Raw genomic sequence first — 22,829 nt, 5'->3', positions numbered from 1 at the left:
TATTTTAGAGAAGAAATAGTGAAACTTGTCCTCAGTGTTATTGCTGGAGTAGGCCTACCGGTAACTAGTTTTTTTCTTTTTTAATTCCTGATATTGAAGTTGCTCAAAGAGCGGGCCTGCAAAGCATTCACACAATCCTGATGCAGTCCCAGCTGCAATAGGCAGAACACGTCTGCAGAATGGAAGACCCCCTGCATCCATAAACACTAGGCCTACTGTATGAACAATTAAGGGAAGGAAAGCGCTTACAAGGAGGACAAAGCAAACGCTTCATGGACACCCTCAAAGCCTCTAGAGGGTTATTGACCCCTTCTTCAGTCCTCGTGGTACCATTTATCAGTCAACGATCTCTTCTATACCAAAATGATAGCCACAATTTTTCTAACTTATGATTTGTTTAGATCTAAGTGAGAGACCAAGCGTTATAGAAGGGGAAGCCGCAATCTGTGGATAGTTTAGACCAATAGCTCGTTTCCAAGTCACAAATCAGTGTTCATGCCTTCTAAAGTTCTACAAAGATTGGTCTCGATCTAAGTCAGAGGGAAAGAGAAGTCTATCCAAGTCTTTAGTAGCAAAAGTAAAAAAAATAATAAGATCGTATCTTATCGTATAAAATGCAGACGATACTTAAAAAAAAAAAAAAAAAAAAAAAAAAAAAAAAAAGATGATGTATACGTCCTATGCGTGTTCCTAGGTCAATCTAGTCATGCATGTTAACCAATGACTGACAACTCATGGGTTTTCCAGGCTGGCTCATGCAACCTATTCCAACATGCTCTAATAGCACTAGGGAAGAAGGAGCATTTGTACAAATGTGTCCTAGCATATGGAACGAGGCGAAAGTGCATTTATCTTTGTGTCTTACTGAGTATTTTATTAGGTTTTCTTTTTGTATTTAAAGATTATGGTTCAGTGTTTTATGTATGATTGCTACTTCTTATCTATGTAGTTTAGAATCCATATATAAGGTCTTTGGTCATAACATTTTTTTTCTGTACGATAGATCTATATAAAGTTAACATTTTGGAATATGAAATCTTCCTGCTTTAGAAACGGGTTGTTTCCATAGTTACTTATCATAAAGATCTAATCTAGACTCTAACAAATGAAGAGGTTAGCGGAGAAAAACTACAACAAAGGGCTGTGTCTATGCCAAAAAGATTTTTTTAAAATATGTACAAACTATCCCTATAAGGTTATCGTGTAAGTCCACACTTTGCAGTATTTGGACTATCACAAAATTATTTATTTAGATGTGACCCACGGGCCGAGTTTGAGACGACCATAATCGGTTAATTTTTAGACTATATAATGAATTCTCCCTATCACATGACAGTCTCAGGTCGCTAACACCCAACCAGAGCGTCAAAATGGCGGATTCCCTGAGGAGACTTGTAAATATTGGTACATTTTCAGTATTGCAAGAGAAATTGGAGAAATGGTTAAGTGACTACTATGTAAGTTTTAAATATATTTTTCGTCTGCTATAAAATCTTTTTTTTTAATGTTTCAATATTTTGGCATTTCATATGTATAAGTTTCGTTGCTAGGGTCCTTTAAAAGGTCACTGACTTTCGCCAGTTTCGGTGTGCACTTGAAAAATATGTAGACTAGAAGTGTAGATGTAGGTAGATATATAAACTAAAAGAGTATTATATGAATCTATAAATCTGGTTCTTCAAAAGAATTCTCTCTGATCTCCTAGTTCTATGATTTCGACTATTTGCGTGTCTTTAAAATAATTTCAATAATAATCACTATTGCTGATGAAAAGTAAGCCATAGTTCTAGAATTCTAGAGCTAGAATAGATCTGGATTTAAAATGACACTTTTAATCAAAATGTTCAAGACAAGATTATTATACTTCAGCTTAATGTCCATCAAGCTGCTAATTGTTGAATTTAAATTATTGAAAAAGAGTTTTTAAGATATTGATCTAGATTTAGACCTAGATCTATAATAATAAATCAATAAATCCAAAAGTTATACCATACGAAAATGTGTCTAAACAAGTTACGACTTGTCTTGTGGCATGCCACTTTGTTACAACATAATAGTACCAGGTATTCTAGCATTTCTGAACACACAATCTTTTGATGATAGCTTATTTTAATTTTACATTTTGAAATATTTAATGATTTCTTGAGAAAAACTTAAAAAAACATTTTGAAGGAAAAATGACTTACATGATTATCCTTCTAAATGTCTCTAAAAAATTATATTTGTCATCTAAAAGTATTAGTGAAATAATTTATAAAATAATACAGATTAAATATCTGTATGCTTTATAACTTATCCAGTGCCCTACATAGTTCAATAAATATTGTGGATTTAAGTTTATGAAAAATTTAATGGTAGGGGTGATCTCTCTCTCTCCCCCGACTTGTTTTGTCACTTTTAAAATTAATATTCAAGATTAAACAAAGACTCAAATACTTATTTAACTTCTTCCTCTATTGCATAATTTAATTAGGAAAAATTAATTTTCATTTTTTTTCTTTGGCATATTTATGCATAAAGATTTCAATTGAACATTCAAATTGAAAATATACAAACAAGCTATAATTGTGTCAATCAAAAATCTATCTGATAGGCCTAAATAAAGAGACACAAAGTTTCTTAATGTTTTTTTAAATCCTTTTCTTCTTGTATTGTCAGACCATTGATTACAACCAAAATTGATTTCTAGCAGTCTTTCTCTAGGATTCTCTCATTTATTATTCATGTCTGTAGTGCTGACCTTTAGACCCAGCAAACACTATAGTTCCTTGAGCAAACCTGCTAACTGAGTTAGCATTACATTGTTGTATCGCATTAAAAATTATTTTTACCATTGAATTAAAATATGTGTGTTATAAACAAAGTAAAGAAAAATTTTTGTCTTGATACTCTAACTTTATTCACTATTGTTTTTTAAATCTGGGTTCCTTCTTTTTTTTTTTTTTTAAATTATTATTAATGTTACAGGTGTAAAACACTACAATTTATGTGGCTACTGGTCATTGTAGTGTTGAGACCTAATTGGCAAAATTACAACTTTATAGAAGTTGTGTATGTGGATCTGTAGTTAGAGAAAAGTTGTATTCATTCATTTTCCATTTTGAAAATGGTTAGCAAGTTTTTGTTTGTGGCTACTGTCATATGATTGCTTAATTTGTAACTGTTGTCAAGTTAGTGATGTTTGTGGCTACTGTCATATGAGTGCTTAATTTATAACTGCTGTCGAGTTAGTGATGTTTGTGGCTACTGTCATATGAGTGCTTAATTTGTAACTGCTGTCGAGTTAGTGATGTTTGTGGCTACTATCAAATGAGTGCTTAATTTGTAACTGCTGTCGAGTTAGTGATGTTTGTGGCTACTATCAAATGAGTGCTTAATTTGTAACTGCTGTCGAGTTAGTGATGTTTGTGGCTACTATCAAATGAGTGCTTAATTTGTAACTGCTGTCGAGTTAGTGATGTTTGTGGCTACTGTCATATGAGTGCTTAATTTGTAACTGCTGTCGAGTTAGTGATGTTTGTGGCTACTGTCATATGAGTGCTTAATTTGTAACTGCTGTCGAGTTAGTGATGTTTGTGGCTACTGTCATATGAGTGCTTAATTTGTAACTGCTGTCGAGTTAGTAATGTTTGTGGCTACTGTCATATGAGTGCTTAATTTGTAACTGCTGTCGAGTTAGTGATGTTTGTGGCTACTGTCATATGAGTGCTTAATTTGTAACTGCTGTCGAGTTAGTGATTGTTTGTGGCTACTATCAAATGAGTGCTTAATTTGTAACTGCTGTCGAGTTAGTGATGTTTGTGGCTACTGTCATATGAGTGCTTAATTTGTAACTGCTGTCGAGTTAGTGATGTTTGTGGCTACTATCAAATGAGTGCTTAATTTGTAACTGCTGTCGAGTTAGTGATGTTTGTGGCTACTATCAAATGAGTGCTTAATTTGTAACTGCTGTCGAGTTAGTGATGTTTGTGATTTGTGGCTACTATCATTTGAGTGCTTCTTTTGTTACTACCGTCAAGTTAGTGTTTGTTTAAAAAAAAAAGTTTTTATAAGGCGGAAAGCTGAGGTGGTTAATACTGCATGTTAAGAGTTTAATACTGCATGTTAAGAGTTTAATACTGCATGTTAAGAGTTCAAAGATTCTTGATGTTCGTTTCTTCACATGCCCTACGTCTCGTTCAATGTTTTTTTTTACCCAACCATGCAACACCCGAACAAAGTTTGATAGACTATGCCACCGATAGGCTTGCTTTTGTTGCATTACCATAAGCTTTCTTTTGTAACCATAGAGTGCTTCTGCGTGTGTTTGTGTGAGAGAAAGAGGGGGGGGGGGTTTCTGAAACAATTACTTTTCTCAACAGCAAAAGATAAGCCGATTGTTTTGATTCATTCATCCAGTCATGTTGGTGGCACATTTTGTGGTCCGTAAGCAACGCAGGGATTTCTTACGTTTGTCAGCCTTGTTCAGGTTTATATTTCATTCATTGTGAAAGGATTGTAAAGATTTTGAAATAAAAACAAAGAGCGAAACGAAATCAAACAACAATACAATGAAGGGAACCACTAAATATTAGTCTATACAATTTCCAGAAAACTACTTTAAAACTTTAACATATTTACTTTCTTCAATGTTAAATGTATAATTACGAGCCATTCAAGTCAGTAGAACATGGGTCATCTTTCTTTCTTTTTTTTTTTCAACGTGAGGCACCTGAAGCTCCTATGTTTGTGGGTGTGCGTGTGTAGGCCTATTTGGAAAGGGTGAACAAGAGGACACATCTCATTTGTAAGGAAACATACTCATGTCCTCTTTTCGTTTTACACAAGATGGTCTACAGTCATCTTATGACTGATGGAGGCCAGTTTGAAAAACTTCATGAAAGTGAGTCTCGTTGTCTTGGTCCTCGTTTAATTCTTTGAATGTTCTCTCTGTATTATGACTTCACTTTTTGAGTTGTTGTATAACTCTTGTCAATTTGTCGTTGTTTTTTTTTTCAAAATCCTGCAGTGTCTGATTTGGATATTTCCTTTTGATGCTGTCTTAGGCCATTTTATTATCTACATAGGTCTTATAGAGTTGGTATATGTACTAGTATATTGTAACCTGCCCAGTGTGCAGCCGAACATTCCGGGCCCACATAGGTCTCACAAGCCACATGAGGAGGCCCAAAACCCCTGGATGACAAAAGTGGTATATTGGTATATTGTATTCTTAGCTTTTTCTAGTATAAATCTTAGGGCGAAAAATTAGGTCTGAAGCCCTATCGGTAATCACCTTTGATATATCTTCTGCTACTTAAAGATTGCCTAGATTGTCGACTATTCGCGGTATGGTTAAAAAAAAGGTCTTCTTGAATAATTAAAACAGGAATCTTTTCAAATATTTTGATCATGAACTAAGTCTTTCATAAAATAGACGCAATGAATAATAAAAGCTTAAAAGAAAACATTAATTTCGAGAATATACCTTGCGGCCCTATTCGCATTAGCGAAGATACGAAATGAGTGCAGCTATTGGAAAGGCATCACCCTTCTCTCAGTTCCGGTAAAAGAGTTTTAGTGCTTTTGTGCTACGACTACATAAGGATACAAATAAAAGGCTCGGAGAAGAGCAAGCAGGCTTCCGAAGAGACAGATCATGCACTAAGAAGATTTTCGTCCTGCAAAAAATCATCGGGCAAAGCCTGGAATACAAAGGTTGATGATAAGTTTTTGTAGTTTTCAAAAAGCGTTTGGTAGCGTTTATTTATCGCGTCGTTGAAAATAACAAGAGAATATTACATCCCCCAAAATTTATCCAGATTCTGTGACATATCTCTACGGCAAATTTAGATGTTGTGTTAGAACAGACGATAGAATAACGGAGTTCTTCAACATGAAGACAAGTGTGAGAAAAGGGCAGCCTATAATCGTATCCCGAGTTCTCTTTCTTCTAGCCATTGTCTGTTATATAAGAAAAACATAAACAGGCTGCATTCGATATGCTGTAAACCTTATTGACTGACGGATTTGACTTTGCATTAGGCCTACTAATGAATACAATCAGGGCCGGCATTACGTCGATTTTGCCGAATGCTCCAAATTAGGCCCCTGCCCCCCGTAAGTTAGCCTATATTTAGCATATCTCTACTAGTCATGGTTCGTCACAGGCTTGTAAGGATGTAAGACTTAAAGGGTTAACATATGAGTTGCTTCCTATGCATGTTGTTTAATAATAATTGATATCATGATATAATTAATAGTTTTATTTGTAAAAGAAATTTAGAAGGTGGGCCTCGCAAGCATCCATTAAATTCTGGGCCCTGAATACGAGTACATATATACAACTGACGGAGAGCTTCGACAATGTCGCACTCAAACTCGGTCTCAGAATAAACCTCGATAAAACCCAAGTTATGTATTGGCTACTGAACATCTAGGTCAACATTGGACATACGGAGAAAAAGAACAGTTCACATATCTAGGCAGTGTCATCACAAGCGATGGAGATGCATATCAAGATGGTAAAAAAAAAAAACTGCGCGGTCTATCTGGGCTAACAAATTAATTAACGTGACGACCAAGATCCACTTCCTCACTACGATCTTTAGATCAACGATAACCTACGCTTGCTTAGGACTCGTGGAAGTCCTGCATAAAAGTCGAAAAAGGCTAAACGTGACTCAGCAGGGGTGGCCGAGAAAGATCCTAGGTATAACATCAATAGAGATTTTCTTTTCCCGCACGGGTACCTCCCTAAGTGAAGTGGTAACTGGGCGTTGTATTAGATTCGTAGGGCATATCCTTAGACAAGGCGAACTAAGTAGACTGACATTAGCCATGACATGGAGGTTGAATAGAGGAAAACGAAAGCAAGGTCGTCCTCCTCTAACATGGCGTCGCACCTGCTGGGCATCAGCTGGGAAGAGGCCGTGGAAGTCGCCTACGACCTATCTTATCTTATCTTATCTTATATAATACAGACGTTACTTCAAAAAAGAAGATGATTACGTCCTACGCGTCATGCATTTAGTCATGCATATTAACCAATGACTTCAATTCTGCCAAGTCACTGGTTTTCCTGGCTAGCTCAGGCAACCCATTCCATGCTCTAATAGCACTAGGGAAGAAGGAGTATTTGTACAAATTTGTCCTAGCATATGGGACGAGCATTGTGCCTTTATCTTTGTGTCTTTCAGAGTATTTTATTAAATTCTGTTTTTGTATTTGAAGATTATGGTTCAGTGTTTTATGCATAATTGCTACTTTACATTACTATCTCTGTGGAGTCCAAGTCCTAGCCAGTCCAGGAATAAAATTTACCATTCACTGGACTAAATCTAGATTGTGATTACATAGCAAGAACTGTTTTTACCATTAATAAAGAAAAGCTTTATTATTTTCACCGATTGATTTTATGACATATAGCTATGTAACCCGTCAATTTGTTTTGTTCATTGTTCTATATGAATCAAAACAACATTCACTGGTTATGTCGTGTTCTAGTAGCCTACTTGTTGTCAATTAGGTTTGCTCAGGAGTTCAGATATGCCCAATAAAAATGTCTATTCTCTTTAAAGATCCACCTGCCAGCAATACTACGTTTCTATTGGGAAAGATTCAAACGATTCCCAGGAAGCATTAAACTATGTTTTCTGAAACTTTACGATTTCTTATCAGTCTAGTGTCTGAGTAGGCCTATACCTGCGTCATGTGTCCGCCGTGGCAGAATTGGGCTACAAATTGAAAATAGGATAACGCTTATATGGCTGTGGCTTTTGAGGGCGCCCATATATATATATATATATATATATATATATATATATATATATATATATATATATATATATATATATATATATATTATCATTGAAGGATCCATTTCGATGAGTTAAAAAGAGATTGGACTTTACAGAAACCACTGATCTTAGGCATTAAATGAGCTGATCGGATAAAATTATAAGTGTCTCTGAAAATCAAAATGTCTGAATTTTTTTCTTACAAATGTGCAGTTGTGTAAAGACGTCATAGAACAATTTAATAGGTCCATGTAAGTAAAGAAATACGCTCAAAATCATTCTCAGTGTGGGTATTGGCCCTACGTCTATAGGACGGATACAGTTTCTTCAATACAAGCTCAATATCAGCTCCTCTTGTGCATGAACCATCGTAACTTGACATTCTTATTAGACATGTGCCAAAAACCCGTCAAGAAATATGTATGAAGGGCCGTGTGTTAAAATTATGCATCGGTGTGTTCCGATACGTTGCGGCCATAGATCCGCGTTTAATTGACGTCAGCAGAACTGGAGAAGTCGTCCACGTTCTCCTCAAGACCCTGAAGTTCATTACATTCACATTACAATTAAAGTTGGGTGATCTATCAACCGAAAGATCGATACGAGCCACTCGAACTACCTTTCTCCCCGTGTCATATTGTTATAATGTCTACCCTCCCGATAGTGCTGCCTTATCAAAATATAAATTAAGGGGGAGGGAGGGGGGTGAAAAGGGATTTCCGCGATCTCAGCTTTTTTTTTTTTTTTTTTAAAGCCGCTAGGACAAAAGTGTATAGGAATGTATAGAACTAGCAGTGTACCTCTAGCATATTGATTTTGTCCCTGAGTTCTAAAAGAATGTGGCTTAACTCTAACTGGGAATGCTTTATCTCTGCAGATTACTTTTTTTAAAAAAAATCTTATTACTTGTTCATTCAATTCTAGAAGCCAGTCAGCTAGCGAGTTATTCGATTTTGCTTTTGTATTGAAAAGTAGCTGCTTCATTTAAGCGGGGGCTTGTTATTTTCTCCACTTTCTTTCAAGCTTCTCTGTCACTCTCTGCCACTTTCTGTCACTCTCCACTGACTAGCGTGTTTACCAGTTTACCAGGCGAATACGAAGAATCACATCTCGCTTTTTCTCATTATTGGGGAAGGGATTTTTTAAAAGGCGAAATGGAATTGTGACGTTAACGAGCATGCTACACATCTATTAAGACAGGCACATATAGATCTAGTTATGTTTAACAAGTTGTGAGAGGTTCAGTTTGGTGTCCCTAGTTTTTCCTGCTGCTTTTATAAACTTCAGTAGTTTTAAGAGCACAATCACTGAGCGGAAAGCTACAATGTAATATAGAAAGAAGAAATCGTGTACAGACATTTATCTTATCTTATCTTATATAATACAGACATTACTTCAAAAAAAGAAGATGATTACGTCCTACGCGTCATGCATTTAGTCATGCATATTAACCAATGACTTAAATTCTGCAAAGTCACTGGTTTTCCTGGCTAGCTCAGGCAACTATTATTATTTAATTGGACATAGGAGGTATGATCTGCGCTTTGGACTGTCGTCTCTATGATCCCGGCCTCGAGTCTTGTCCGCTGCCACCACTTTTAGGTTAGGAGAATTGGGCTAGGATGTAATAATTTTCAATTCTGAAGGAACAACCGAAATATGTAAATTATACAAACAAAATCACTATCAAAGACTACCTTCTTTTGCTGTTTGGCCTAGATCCGCAGTCTTTGCTTTATTCTATAAAAAAAAGTATAGAGCATTCTTGTTTTGATATTTTTTCTTTACCAAATTTTTGTTACTCTCTATATGTGACGTGATAGTCATTTCGTCTATGCTTTGCATTAAAAAAGACAGGTACATGTGTAGGCCCCTACATTGCCAGTTAGTATTGTGGATGTTAACATTCAAGTTGGTCTTCTGGTTCATTCATAAAATTAAAGGCGTCAAAAATTAGATACAGTCCAGTATGTTGTGATTTCCAGACCAGGAAGTCAGATTGGTTTTTTCTTAGAGATGTTTACTAGTCTGCAGATTTGATGGGCGTGTTCGGTATTCTCTGATGTGCCACTCTACAACAGCTTTTAGGCCTATGTGATGTCTCATTTTGCCATGCCCTGGCCGGTGGTGAAAAAAAATATTTTGTGATAGTTTTTAAATAGCATCTTTCGCCTTTAAATTTGATAAGTTGGGCTATCTTTGGTTTGCAACCAATTACACCAGTCACATCAAATCTGGACGATATATTACTACACCCTATAAGAAGTGGACCCGGAACGATTTCCACAGAAAAATTATTAGACTATACGACTTATTGTATGATTTATAGCCCTTTGAATGTATGACTTCTCTCCGCTGATCTGTTTGAAACTTAAAGGTACCGATACACATATTTGTATGTAGATTTAAAAAAAAAAACAACACAAGTAATGTCCTCTCAGTAAGACCATCCTCATTTTTAAAGAGGGCAATAACAGTGTTTTTTTTTCGTGTTTGAACTTTTGCAGTCTTTGCGTTGACCTATATTTAGTGGTAAAATAGAGACTATAGATCTGTTTGTCTCAAAAGATACCAAATGGATCGAGCACTACATTTGTATGCTAGAGCTGAGTGTTCAATCAAAACAAATCAGCCTTCTGTTAAATATCCTAATGACCCAGTGGCGTTGCATGAGGGGGGGGGGGGGGGTCCAAATGTGAAAAATCCCCCCCGTCCCCCAAATTTGTTTTTACATTAAATATTACGCCATTATTTCATGTCATGATGTCGAATATCAAAATGCAGGGGGCCCTATATTGGTCAAGCCCCCGGGCCACCAAATCCCTAACTACGTACGTCACTGTAATGACCTATTGAATGATTGTAACATTCTTGATTGGACACTTATATTTTGTTCCATAATTATAATGATTTTAACATTCTTGATTGGACACTTATATTTTGTTCCATAATTATAATTACCTTAAAAGTAAAATGTTCAGAAATCGTCAAACAATTTGAAGTTTATGATTGTTTTGACGATGGTAGTTGTATGTAGCATCGGAATCGAAGACATTGCCATTATATTATTGTTAATAGTTAGTTAATAGAATCTTGGTTGTAAGTTAGGACGAATATTATGTTTAGACTATTTGTTATGATTTCATGGGTCATTCATAATGCCAATGGCTGTTAGTTGAGTATTAGTTCTAGATAATATATTCAAGATCTAATCTATATAGATTCTAGATCTATTCAAAAGAAAATCCAGAATCGTGGATGTATCTAAACAGCAACATCAAAATTGTGGCTATCTATTGGTTAAAACGTTTCCCCTAAGTTAAACAGTCACTCTTTACTTATGTTTCCCTCAGATCAACACATGTGACCAAAACACTGCCCGTTGCTGTGAGATTATAGAGCTCAATGCCAAGGTTCAAGGACAGCTGTTCAAACTCCTCAGCCTTTGCGCCCAAGAAGGTGAGAATGCCAAATGAAGTCAACAATTTAAGACTACACTCACTGTATGAAAATCAAATTACTGTACAATTTTATGAAAACTTCCCTAAAGCTTTTAATTTAAATGGCTGTCTTAAGTGTAGGAAATGATAACTTGTATCATATAGGTGGTAAAGATAGTCCAGAAAAAGGGTTAGAACAAAATTGAAAATAGGCCTAACAATCTCATGAACATGCAATTTATACTATATTATATTTACATCAAATACTCCTCCATTGTCTTTGGAGACAGAAGGAGCCATATACTTTATTATCATTCTTTGAATTTAATTGTACAGCTGCTATCTTTTTACAAAGCTTATATTTAACTCACTTTGGTAACAAGTGTGTATGTTATTTCTCCTACACCCAATCTCGAATCAAGTATTTACATATCTAATTCAATTTGTAAAACTTTAAAAAAAAAAAAAAGCAGTCATGATATTTGCACAGATACCCCCCTTCCCTTCTTTCCTTCCCTTTTCCCAACTGATCCAGACAAGTGATATTTTCATAGCATATTGAGAAAGCAAAATGAATGAAATAGTGCTAAACAAAAACAATTGGTAAAAATATTTCTAATCTCACAGATTTATTGTTGTTAGATCTAATACTGATCCAAACTAATTGTACTTCAGGCATTATTATTCGTTAATGTTTCTTCTGGCCACCACATTTATGATAATGCCTTTGTATTGCAGGAGGTTTGTATGGTGGTGCTAACATTATCAAGTCTAGGCTACTGCCATGGCTCGGCCAGAATTTCTTCACGTCTGGTGGAGCAGTCACAGCAGACACCAGTCTGAGTGTCCTGGCTGAGGCTGCTGCCAAAGATAGAGAGTTGTCTGAACTGCAGGAGATGTACGAGAAGTCCCTGGATGAGCTGGATGTAGAGTTGCAGAAAGCTAGAACTGAGAACCAGGATCTAAAGGATGAGTATGTGCCTGAAATCTCTTAAGAAATAGTTCTAAACAATTTTGTGTATATACTCAAATAGCAAAAATGTGGTTAATAAAATTCAACATCTAGGAGATATTTGGATGAACGGGCTACATTTGTTTTATTTTCCTATTCTAATACAAGAAATCTTGTTAAAAAGATATAGTTTATGTTAGTCTACAACATATATAATGGAATATTAGGCTGACATGAAAAATTGAGTTGTTTCCAATTTTGATTAAAAAGTATGCTAATAGTCTCCAAGCTCAGGTGTTAACAACAAAGGGCCACAATTATGGTATTTTTCCAGAGGCAATTTAATCACAGTAATCTTCTCTTTATATTCTTAAGATTTATTTTCATTAAGTAGAATCTAAAAAGAATATAATAGAAAGGAATTTGATATAATTGTATGCATAAGGGAACTTGAAGGAAATCAGGAAAGTAAAATGGAAAACTAAATTTAACTAACCTAAATAAAACAATTGTCATGGGTGCCATACAAGATGTTCAGGCTATAACTAAATATTTGACATTAAATGCTAGAATTTTTAGTGTAACATTAAACACCTTTTTCATAGGAGCTGTTTTTATGTAAAATTAATGACAATAGATCTTTTCAATGAAGCTTTAGATGAATACTTTGAGGTCAATTACCTAGATTTTCAAAAGAATTAGTAGGCTATATTTTGTTATGTTTTTCTTTTTTTTTTTTGTGTTATGTCTAGTCAAGAAAAACATTTGAGTTGGGTATAGATGACGCACATGCCTCATCATGATGAAGAAAAGCTTTTTCATTTTGTTTTATTCAACATTGTTGAGATGTATATTTGGTGATTGAGTTGTAGTGTAATGATAGAGTGTTCTGCTGTAGCACAATTTGACTTTGAAATGAATAAAGCACAAAACAAATCCAAGAATAGAAATATCAAATACTTTAATTTATAAATACAACTAGAATAATTAAACAAATTTGAATCACAGTATGGAAATCACATAAAATAGATTTATCAAACCAAACTAGTAAAAAGAATTGAATCAACTAACTGAATCTTATCTTATGAAATATAGATGTTACTTCAAAAAAAAAAGATGATTATGTCCTATGCATGTTCCTAGGTCATTGATGCATGTTAATCAATGACTTAAATTCTGCCAAGTCTGTTTTTTTCTGTCTGACTCTGGCAACCCATTTCATGCTCTAATAGTACTATGAAAGTAGGAGCTTTTGTCCAAATTTGTCCTAGCATATGGACTGAATCAAACAAATGATCTTCTTTGTTACTATTTCAAAAGACCCTCCAAGTTATTTCTTGAGGTATGAATGTGACTTAAAAGCTTTTCTTTCCATAGGACCTCATTTCCATTTCTATCTACTGTCCTCTTTTGATGATGTCAGGGAAATTCTGCACCCACCACAGCCTTGGCAGTATTCTTCAATTAAAAACCAATTGAATTATGTTGTATGTCAAGGAATTTTGTTAACCAATTTTTAAAAAGCTAAAAATAAAAGTACTAAAATAATTGAAGATATCAAATAATCATTTTTTTCTGACCATTATTCATATTCAAATTTTAAAATCAACCATAGGTATTGAATTTGAATTCAAAGCAGAAAAAAACATTTGCAGAGGGTTACTTATTTGTATTTATCACTGATGAGGTTTTCTTTGGATTCATATATTTGACAATGCAGTCATTAGGTTTAGATAGATGTAACTATTTGTATTTTTTGCAGAAAACCTACTTTCATAAAAAAAAATATATAAAATATATAGTTTATCAACTTATCCTTTGTGCCACACACCAATAGTAAAAAAATAGTGATAGTTTTAAAATTTCTTCTGGTAATGTTTTAGACTGCAAGAAGCTAAACTAGAACTAAACAGAAGTTTGAGAGAATCAACCAGTGACAAAATGTTTACAGAACTGGAAGTCAATGATCTAAAACGCAAGTAGGTACCTTACTAAATAACTAAAAAAAATGTTTATTCATAGATATTATATTTTGGATAACTTAGACTGTATCTTTACTATTTCTCTGTGTTTCATTATTCCTTTTTAAATTTTCTGTCTACTAAGAGAATCCATAAAAGTTTGAATTTTTCTACAGTATTCTACCTATACATTTACACAACTTTATATTTTATTTCTAGTCTTTTTTTTACATATGCTGCTGTGCCTTGAAAAGGTGCATTCCCTTTCTTTTTAATCCCTCAAAAGCAAAACACATTCAAAGAATGATGCGTCTGCTTCTCAGAGGGATGATGCAATCTTCATGTTGCTAAATATTTATTTCAGACCAAATTGTGTTTATTAACAAACATATTTGATAAATTCAATATTACAAAATTCTATTGTTGTATATAAAAATGAATTGTTTTAGAGAGGCTATAGAAAAATAAAGTCACTACTTTCTGCATCATTGATAGATTCCTGTTATGTCAAAATATGATTCTTTATTAAATGTGTATTCTGTGTATACAGACTTGCCGCAGCTGAAGAAGAGAACAGACTGTTGAGATCAAAGTCGGGGCTGCTGGCAGAGTATCAGACTGAAATTCGACGTCTGCGAGATGACATTGCCTTACTTACTGCTCGCAGGGATGTGCTGATTAAGTCTCCCCCCGACATTTCAACTTACGAGAGACTAGAACGATCATCAAAACTAGATGATAAATTGAGGTATTCTTAAAGTGTTTTTTTTAGTGGGACTTATGCTAAATATTTAGATATGTAGTCCCAGTAAATGTTTATTTCATGATGTAAATATTTTTCATTACAAGGGGCAAAACTTATTTTCAGTCATATATTTCTTTTTAAAACTTTGGTAATATTTATTTTCAATGGCTTATCTATATACACAAAAATAGTACCTTTATTTTTTTAGATTTAAATTCTGAAAAATTTTTTCAGACTAATCTGCATCAGAAGCATGAAAATTTTCAAAAATGTTTAGCTTTTATGCTCAACTGTACATTTACAAACTGGCAAAACTTAAGAATGTTGTTCAGAATAGTTGTATTCTAGATTACTTACTTTGAAATTTTTTCTCTTTCAACACATTTTTCATCCCTGTTTATTTTCATTAAGTAGAATCTAAAAAGAATATAATAGAAAGGAATTTGATATAATTGTATGCATAAGGGAACTTGAAGGAATTCAGGAAAGTAAAATGGAACACAAACATTTTTTAGAAATATTTTTACTTAGTGGTAATTTAGAGAGCATTGAAATAAACATAGGAAAACAAACAAAATGCCAAAATAATAATGAAATTTAAAAAAATATTTAGGACCAGTATTGGTATACATACAGACTTTATGGCTAGAAATAAAAGCTTTTAGTCCAAAATTATTATTTTCCTTTTAAATATGACAATGAAACTTAAGCTGTCCAATTAGTGATTTAACTTTTTTTGAACTTTAAATTTATTTTTCTCTTAGAAAGGTTTGTATGAATTCATATGTAACTAGCATCAGACACTCAACTACACCTATTGATTTGTACCTATGGTATAAGTAGCTAGCATCAGACACCAACTACACCCATAGATTTGTACCCATGGTATATGTCCTTTATTTTGTTCCTGAAGCTCCTCTCCTTTCTTTTTTATACTGTCAAACGTCCACATTTTAACGCTCCCCTCTAACATACTTTTTAGCCATTGAATTCTAGTTTCTGATACCTTGAATTAACTCTTTCTCTCCATTTTTATTTTTCCATGTTTCAAAGGAATTCTTCATTTTGCTCATTACTATTTCACAACACAGTTAGGATTAAGCTTCAATAGATTTGTTGTTTGTTATCAGAAAATGTTGTATTTGGTATAGAATTAAAGGGAAATGAATGCTCTTTTTATATAACACAAAGTCAAGTTTATAAAAAAATAAAACATTGATTTAATTTGATGAGGTCAAATCAACGATGGTATCATCGATTAGGAGAGAAAGAGTTAAAACAGAACGCTCTTTCTCTCTCTCCTTCTATCTCTCCATTTCCTTCTCTAACTCTCCTTCTCTCCATTTCCTTTTCTCTCTCCTACACTCTGTAAACTGTATGTAGGTTCTATGCTGCTTTTCAGCCCCACCCTGTATCTCTCTCTTCTTTCTCTCTCTCTCCTGCACCCGGTAAAATCTAGTTTCTCTTGCTGCCCCCTACAACAAAAAAGTTAGTCATACATACAAACTCTGACTTTACTTTGGGTTCTCAATTCAATATCGAAATTTTTAATAGGCTTTATGTTATTTATGTATCTGTATAAATGAAGTATAAATATTACATACTGTAAATATGGTAAGACCCTTCCCCCCCCCCCCACACACACACACAAACACAGAATTTAAACATCTGCACTGTGGGGCTTTGTACTAGTAGTCTAATATCGGCCCCAAAACACACCAACACTTTTAATAGGCCCTAACAGATATGAAAATATCAATAAGGTTTTGCAAGTTAACTTTTCGAAGTGTTCACAATGGTGAGTTACGCACCATATGTACATACAAACACACCCATTCACACAGCTATTTACTATTTAGGGAAAAAGAAAGAAAATATGCCTAAAAGAATATAAAAGTCTTTTTTGTGCTATTAAACATTTGTATTTTGGCTTTATGTATAGATGAGGCTATTATAGGAAATTCTGAACATTAAATACAAAGTTTTAATAAAAAGCTGGTGATTATTTGCCTATTGCCATGCTCAGACTGCAAATCAAAAGAGATAATAAGAAACTGTAAACAAATTTCATGCAATTTCATTTGGCAGTTGCAGAAGATCTCTTGATAGATTAATTGGCCAGTCAGTGATATTTCACAAGATATATAAGATTACCCTTTTTGTCTCTCTTGCAGTGACCTTAACCTTTACTATCGGTATGTGCCTGGACCCACTTCTCCACTATCTATTGATGATACCATCCAGCGTATCCGGCAGCAAAACCTGGTAGCCAGATTCAATGACATGTTTGCTCAGGACAGACTGACCACCATGGACACACTCAGACGCTACTCAGATGATCTTGAAAATAACCAAAGAATTGTTTTCTCAATTATGCAGGTCAGGATTTTGAAGATTTTGATTTCAGCTTCCTTGTTTGTTATCTATAGCATTAGAAAATCTGACAATAAATGATTGGAAAAGAGCAGACTAGGTTGCCACCCAGATATAGCTGGTTGTAGGGCTATAAAGATCAACTTAGGTGTCATTTTGCCCTCACTGGCATAGAAGAAAGTAGTTGGCAATAGATGTCCTCTGAAAGAGACAGTTGGAGAGCTCTCACAAAGACCACAGGTCACACATTTGAGGCCCATGAGAAAAGCGTTTGCTGAAAACATGAGCAAAAGACAAAAATTTATATAGACCCCCGGTGGACAACAGCTTTGTCTGCATTAGATGTGGCAAAATATGCAGGTCACAACTAAGTTTGTGTAGTGATGTGAAATGTTGCACTCATCCTTAATCTTGGGAATCAAAGACATTGCCATTCAGGGCTATTGTGATCGAAACATCAAATCTTATCTTTTATATTACAGACGTTACTTCGAAAAAGAAGATAATCACATCCCCCCATTTCATGTGTCAATCTAGTCATGTATGTCAAACAATGACTTAACCAGTGTCCATGTCTCAGAGCCATATAGAAGGGTTGAGAGAACCACCGCCTGGTAGACATTGATTTTTGTAGGCAGGCGGAGTGATTTGTTCTTCCAGACTCAGACCGTTATCAACTTCCCTTGAAAGTGAGGCGTCATTTGACACTATACTACCTAGATATGTGAAGTGGTCTACCACGTTAAGGGGCTGTCCGTTTACTGTGATCCTTGGGGCTGTGATCATTGGGTGACTTCTGGAACATGACTTCTGTTTTCCCAAGGTTTATAGATAGACCAAAAGAGACGGCAGCGTATGCAAATTCGTTTACCGTGTTCAGGAGGTCATGTTCATTGTGAGCTAGCAGGGCGCAATCATCGGCATAGAGAAGCTCCGTTATGACCATCTCCTTTGTTCTTGTATGGGGTAGTAGACGCCAAAGATTGAACACATTGCCTTCAAAATTTGCCTTTTAATAACAGCATTATGTTTTAGATCTACATAACCATTGTATATAATTTGTATTTCTCATGCTTCTGATCCCTGGCAGAAAACTTTTAATGCATGCATCTGATGCCTCAATGTCTTTATCTATGTAGGAAGCATTCAATGTTGCCAAATTAGAATTTAGACAGTTCAAGATGAAAACTCGTGCCAACCTGGCCAAGACTCACTTTGGGCCAGATACATTGGAAGAAGCTGTGCAAGATTACATCAACAGAAACACAGACCTATATGACCTTCCATCTATGGTTTCAGTAAGTGAGATTATAGTAACCTTTAGCTACAAACTTTAAAACCTAAATACATTAAATCAACCAAAATATTTGAATTCTACCATTATGAATTCCAACAGTTTTCAAAAAGAAAATAAGCTTTATTATCTCAAAGGAGTTTTAGCAGTCTTGAGTTTAAAATGTTAAAATGTTTACTTATTCAGGATGTGATCAGAGCACTGAATAGAAACCCCAAGATCTTCCTGCCCCCAGATGTTTCTTTTGCCATCTGCCAGCCATTAATCCGTGAAGCAGTCAAGCTGGCATGGCAGATGAGTGCCCTGGCCCATCCACTGGACATTGCAGTGGCCACTGATGCAGAACTGTTTGACGATACAAAGTAAAGAATTTAATTTTTAATGTTTTAAACATTGGCTGTTATGTGAGTAAATAGCATTCAAAGATACACTTATAGTTGATGTATAGAGCTAAAATATTATGGGCAATAATATCAAGTAAACCATAACAATGTTTTGATTAACATTTGAATGTAGTGCTTGTCACCCATCCTTTTAGGTCATAATCATCATAACTCATCCCCTGTGTAAGCCCATTCAACTAAACCAATCTTTGTCAGATCTGAGTCTGACTGTCAGTCAACATTTTAAAATTGTATACAAATATTAAAGATTTTTAATGTTATGTTTAATATTCAAACTCGTCTGTAAATGAAAACTAGCAATGCATACAAAAAGCTACCTGATCATGTGGTTATCACTCCTTATTGTCATTAGGATGAAACTGGGATGGAACCTTGTCAGCACCATCCCCTGCTGTCTTCAAGAGGTTATGACTAGGACATAATAATCTTCATTTCTGAATGACCTATGAAAAAAAGTCAAAAAAAAATTATGTAAAAAGAAAGCTCATCAAATTTAGTTTATCAGATTTCTTTCATCAAATTTAGTTCATCAAATTTAGTTTGTTCTGTTTTAAATCTCTTTCATGCATAAAGTTTCAAAAAGCTTTCTTTTTTTTTTTCTTGACACTAGATATAGACGCAGCTATGATTCAGAGTACACTGCTCCATTAGTCAACCATCACATTTGGCCTGCTCTGATTCAGGGAGTTAGAACTTTAGTGAAGGGAGAAGCTGTAACTCGACGTGGAGCCTCTTTGGTTTGTTTTATCTTTATAATAGTTCAATATTTTATACTTAATTTTATTACATCAGTATTTAAACAATATACCAAAAATAATTGTAATGATCAAAGTCCTATGAAAAATGATTTTAAATCTCATTTTTTTTAATTTTGACATTATTAACTTAAACCATATGGTATTCTTTTTATGAAATACTAGTGTCACAAAAATTTGTGTTTGTTGTTCAGGGTACACCTCGTCGTTCTAGAAGTCCAGCTCGTGCCACCAGCCCATTCCGCTCTGTGTCTCCTAGGAGCCGCTCAGTTAGTCCCAGCAGATTTAGAAGCCGTTCACCCAGTCCACTTAGACGAGGCTTATCTCCGACCAGAAGAAGTAGATTAGTCTAACGGTAATTAGTATAAATTAAAATATTAATGATCTTTTGAATGATTTTTACAAAAGTGTTTACTTTTTATCGTTCATCTCGTTGGCTGTTTTGCTTCACATGTTATTACTTACAATCTTTTCTCTCTTATTACAGAAAGCCTGCTGTGCCTGCATCCTGTTTGCATCATTTTACAGAATTGTCTCACTTTATAACTAATTATATTATATATTTTATAATACCTTTACTATGTAATAATGTTCTTGGAATGCACTATTACTGTTTCAAATTTTTATTTTTGCAAGTAAGAATTTAATTCTAAAACCATGATAAAAAAATAATCATGTGAATTGTAATCAATTAGTTCACTAGTTCAACTGCAATTTTTAGTTTGCTAGAAGTACTGATCATTTTACCTATTAAAAGATGTAGACAGTTAACTGCCAATAACATCTCATTCAACTTATATTTAGGTCATCTAAATAATGATATTTGTGTAACAGTAGCATGCACTATCATTTGTAATTTTTTTTTTTAAATGTATATATTTTTTTTCTTGACATACATACAAATATATTCTAATTACATATTTTTTTTGTATGTAAGTGATCGTATAGAGCCCAATTATGACCTGCTAATGCAACTTGCTGGTTTTTTTTTTTTTCAACTCACTCAACTGTTATAGAATTATCATCAGGACATATCAGCAGATGATTTTTTTAGGATGTCTAGATACCATTTTTATTCCTGTGGTTATCAAACTGTAATCATATCATTCTAGTAAATTGTTGTGTAATATCACCTTTATATATTTAAAAGAAAAATATTATTTACAGGTGTAATGTTTTTGATGTAAAAAAAAAATGACATAACAAGTGAAAATAACAGATTAGCAATTTTTTTGTTGCATATGTCTTTTTAGTAGTGCATACAAATTCCTATATTCCTTTCTTTTAAAACTGGCCCTTCAATTGAATTTTAAAAATAGATATTCCTATATTCCTTTCTTTTAAAACTGACCCTTCAATTGAATTTTGAAAATAGATATTCCTATATTCCTTTCTTTTAAAACTGACCCTTCAATTGAATTCTAAAAATAGATATTCCTATATTCCTTTCTTTTAAAAACTGACCCTACAATTGAATACTAAAAATAGATATTCCTATATTCCTTTCTTTTAAAACTGACCCTACAATTGAATTCTAAAAATAGGTATTTGAACAATTATTTTCCAGAATGTGTCTTTTGATACAAAGACATTTTTTTTTTTAAGAATTTATTTATTTATGCATTATGTAACAGTCTGTTAGGAAAGGTTTAACCATTTATTGTAAGTCCATTTTAAACTTGTTAAACTCCTTCTATTAGCTTGCAAACGCTTCATGGGTTCAAGGTGGGTGGACACTCAAATTCTGTGAATCTCTCCAAATGTTGAAAATCCCTGAAAATTAGTAAAACCTCCTTGGATTTATTTTTTTTTCTCATTATAAAATCAAACATTCAATTGATGTTTCACTTGTATTTCATTTTTTTTTTAAATGTGTTTATGCTCCATTGCAACACTCTATTTAATTTACATATACCAAATTATTTTTTTTTCCATACAGAGCAACACAAGGGTCTACTTACGTTGAGATATAAGTATGGATCAGACAGTATTAAACATAGTAACTGTTAATTTTCCTATTTTTATTAGAAATTGAATCGAAAATGTAACGGTATGTGCTGAAAGCAAAGTGTCTTACTTAGAAAAGAAATGGCACTACAGTATTTAAAATTGTTTTGTAATTTATACATTTAATGTACCTGTGATTTTTGAGTCTTGGTTTTTTAAATATATTTATATTTTACTCTTGCACCCAACTGTGATACATAGTCTAGATATCAAAATTTGACATCAACAAATTTTTATCATTTGTACTCAGGGTAAAAATGAATACCATAAATACATTATTTTTTTTTTTATGTTTTTTATTTTTATCCCATGAGATGGAAGTTCTCCTAAAGCTGTTTTACTTTGTATGTAACTTGTCAGTAGATTGAAAATCTGATCTTGTTTTTAGCTGTACAATTATTAATACTGTCAAACATTTATTTCTAGCATCTCCTAATTCTGTTTTTTTTATGTAACTTTTACTTTTTGACTCCCTGTCCTTGTTTCTACAACTCCTATCAGTACATAGCAGATAGAGAAAGTCTCCTGATAGAGATCTAAATTTTGTGTTTCAATAATGTTCTTTGACTTTCCGCATGTAATGGATTCTCTATTTCTTTGTTGTTTTTTTTTTGTTTTTTTTTTTTCATTTTTCTCTCTAGTTCTTGTAAAATGTAAAACTTTTGTATCTTTGCATATTTCTTCTGTAAACTATTTTTATATCAATAAATAGAAGTAGAAAATAAATCAGATTGTGTGTTTTAGTATGTGATAATCATACATATAAATAATCTGCCTGATCACAGTAATGTGTTGCCCTAAAGCTGACATATGTTGCCTTATATGTAGCTAATAATACTACAAGTAAGCTATATCCTTTTTTTTTTTTACAAAGTTTTATATGAATTCACTCTGTCTGGGTGGAATCTTACACATTATTCCTTCACGTCTCATTGTATGATCAAGTTGAAACTTTGCAGAATTGTTCATTGTCTATGACAACACACGAATCAAACAAAATAGAAATCAATTTGTAATAATTTATTAATTTTGTTTTATGTAGAAATGTACTAAGCTATATAAGATTTGTTTAGAACATTAGGTTGCTAAAAAATTAATTTTAAACTATAGAGCACTGTAG

At 33.7% G+C, this 22,829-nt stretch overlaps 1 protein-coding gene across 1 annotated transcript; it reads left to right on the top strand.

Moving 5' to 3' along the window:
• The first annotated feature begins 1,333 nt into the window (after positions 1-1,333).
• On the top strand, positions 1,334-22,435 carry LOC106061457 (mitochondria-eating protein-like). Its single transcript, XM_013219607.2, has 11 exons — positions 1,334-1,457; positions 11,132-11,237; positions 11,957-12,191; positions 14,054-14,149; positions 14,682-14,879; positions 17,051-17,255; positions 18,389-18,547; positions 18,730-18,905; positions 19,558-19,684; positions 19,897-20,057; positions 20,190-22,435. Exons 1-10 carry the CDS (start codon positions 1,371-1,373, stop codon positions 20,053-20,055), a joined length of 1,548 nt encoding a protein of 515 aa, XP_013075061.2. The 5' UTR covers positions 1,334-1,370; the 3' UTR covers positions 20,056-20,057; positions 20,190-22,435.
• The last annotated feature ends 394 nt before the right edge of the window (positions 22,436-22,829 follow it).

Source organism: Biomphalaria glabrata, chromosome 8 (assembly GCF_947242115.1).
Source record: "Biomphalaria glabrata chromosome 8, xgBioGlab47.1, whole genome shotgun sequence".
Classification (NCBI taxonomy): domain Eukaryota; kingdom Metazoa; phylum Mollusca; class Gastropoda; family Planorbidae; genus Biomphalaria; species Biomphalaria glabrata.
This window is presented reverse-complemented; position numbering and strand designations above follow the sequence as displayed.

Coding starts and splice junctions, on each gene's coding strand:
- LOC106061457 (XM_013219607.2), top strand. CDS start 1,371: ATGGCGGATTCCCTGAGGAGACTTGTAAATATTGGTACATTTTCAGTA. Junction 14,150..14,681: donor GTCAATGATCTAAAACGCAA/GTAGGTACCTTA, acceptor CTGTGTATACAG/ACTTGCCGCAGCTGAAGAAG. Junction 18,548..18,729: donor ACCTTCCATCTATGGTTTCA/GTAAGTGAGATT, acceptor TTACTTATTCAG/GATGTGATCAGAGCACTGAA.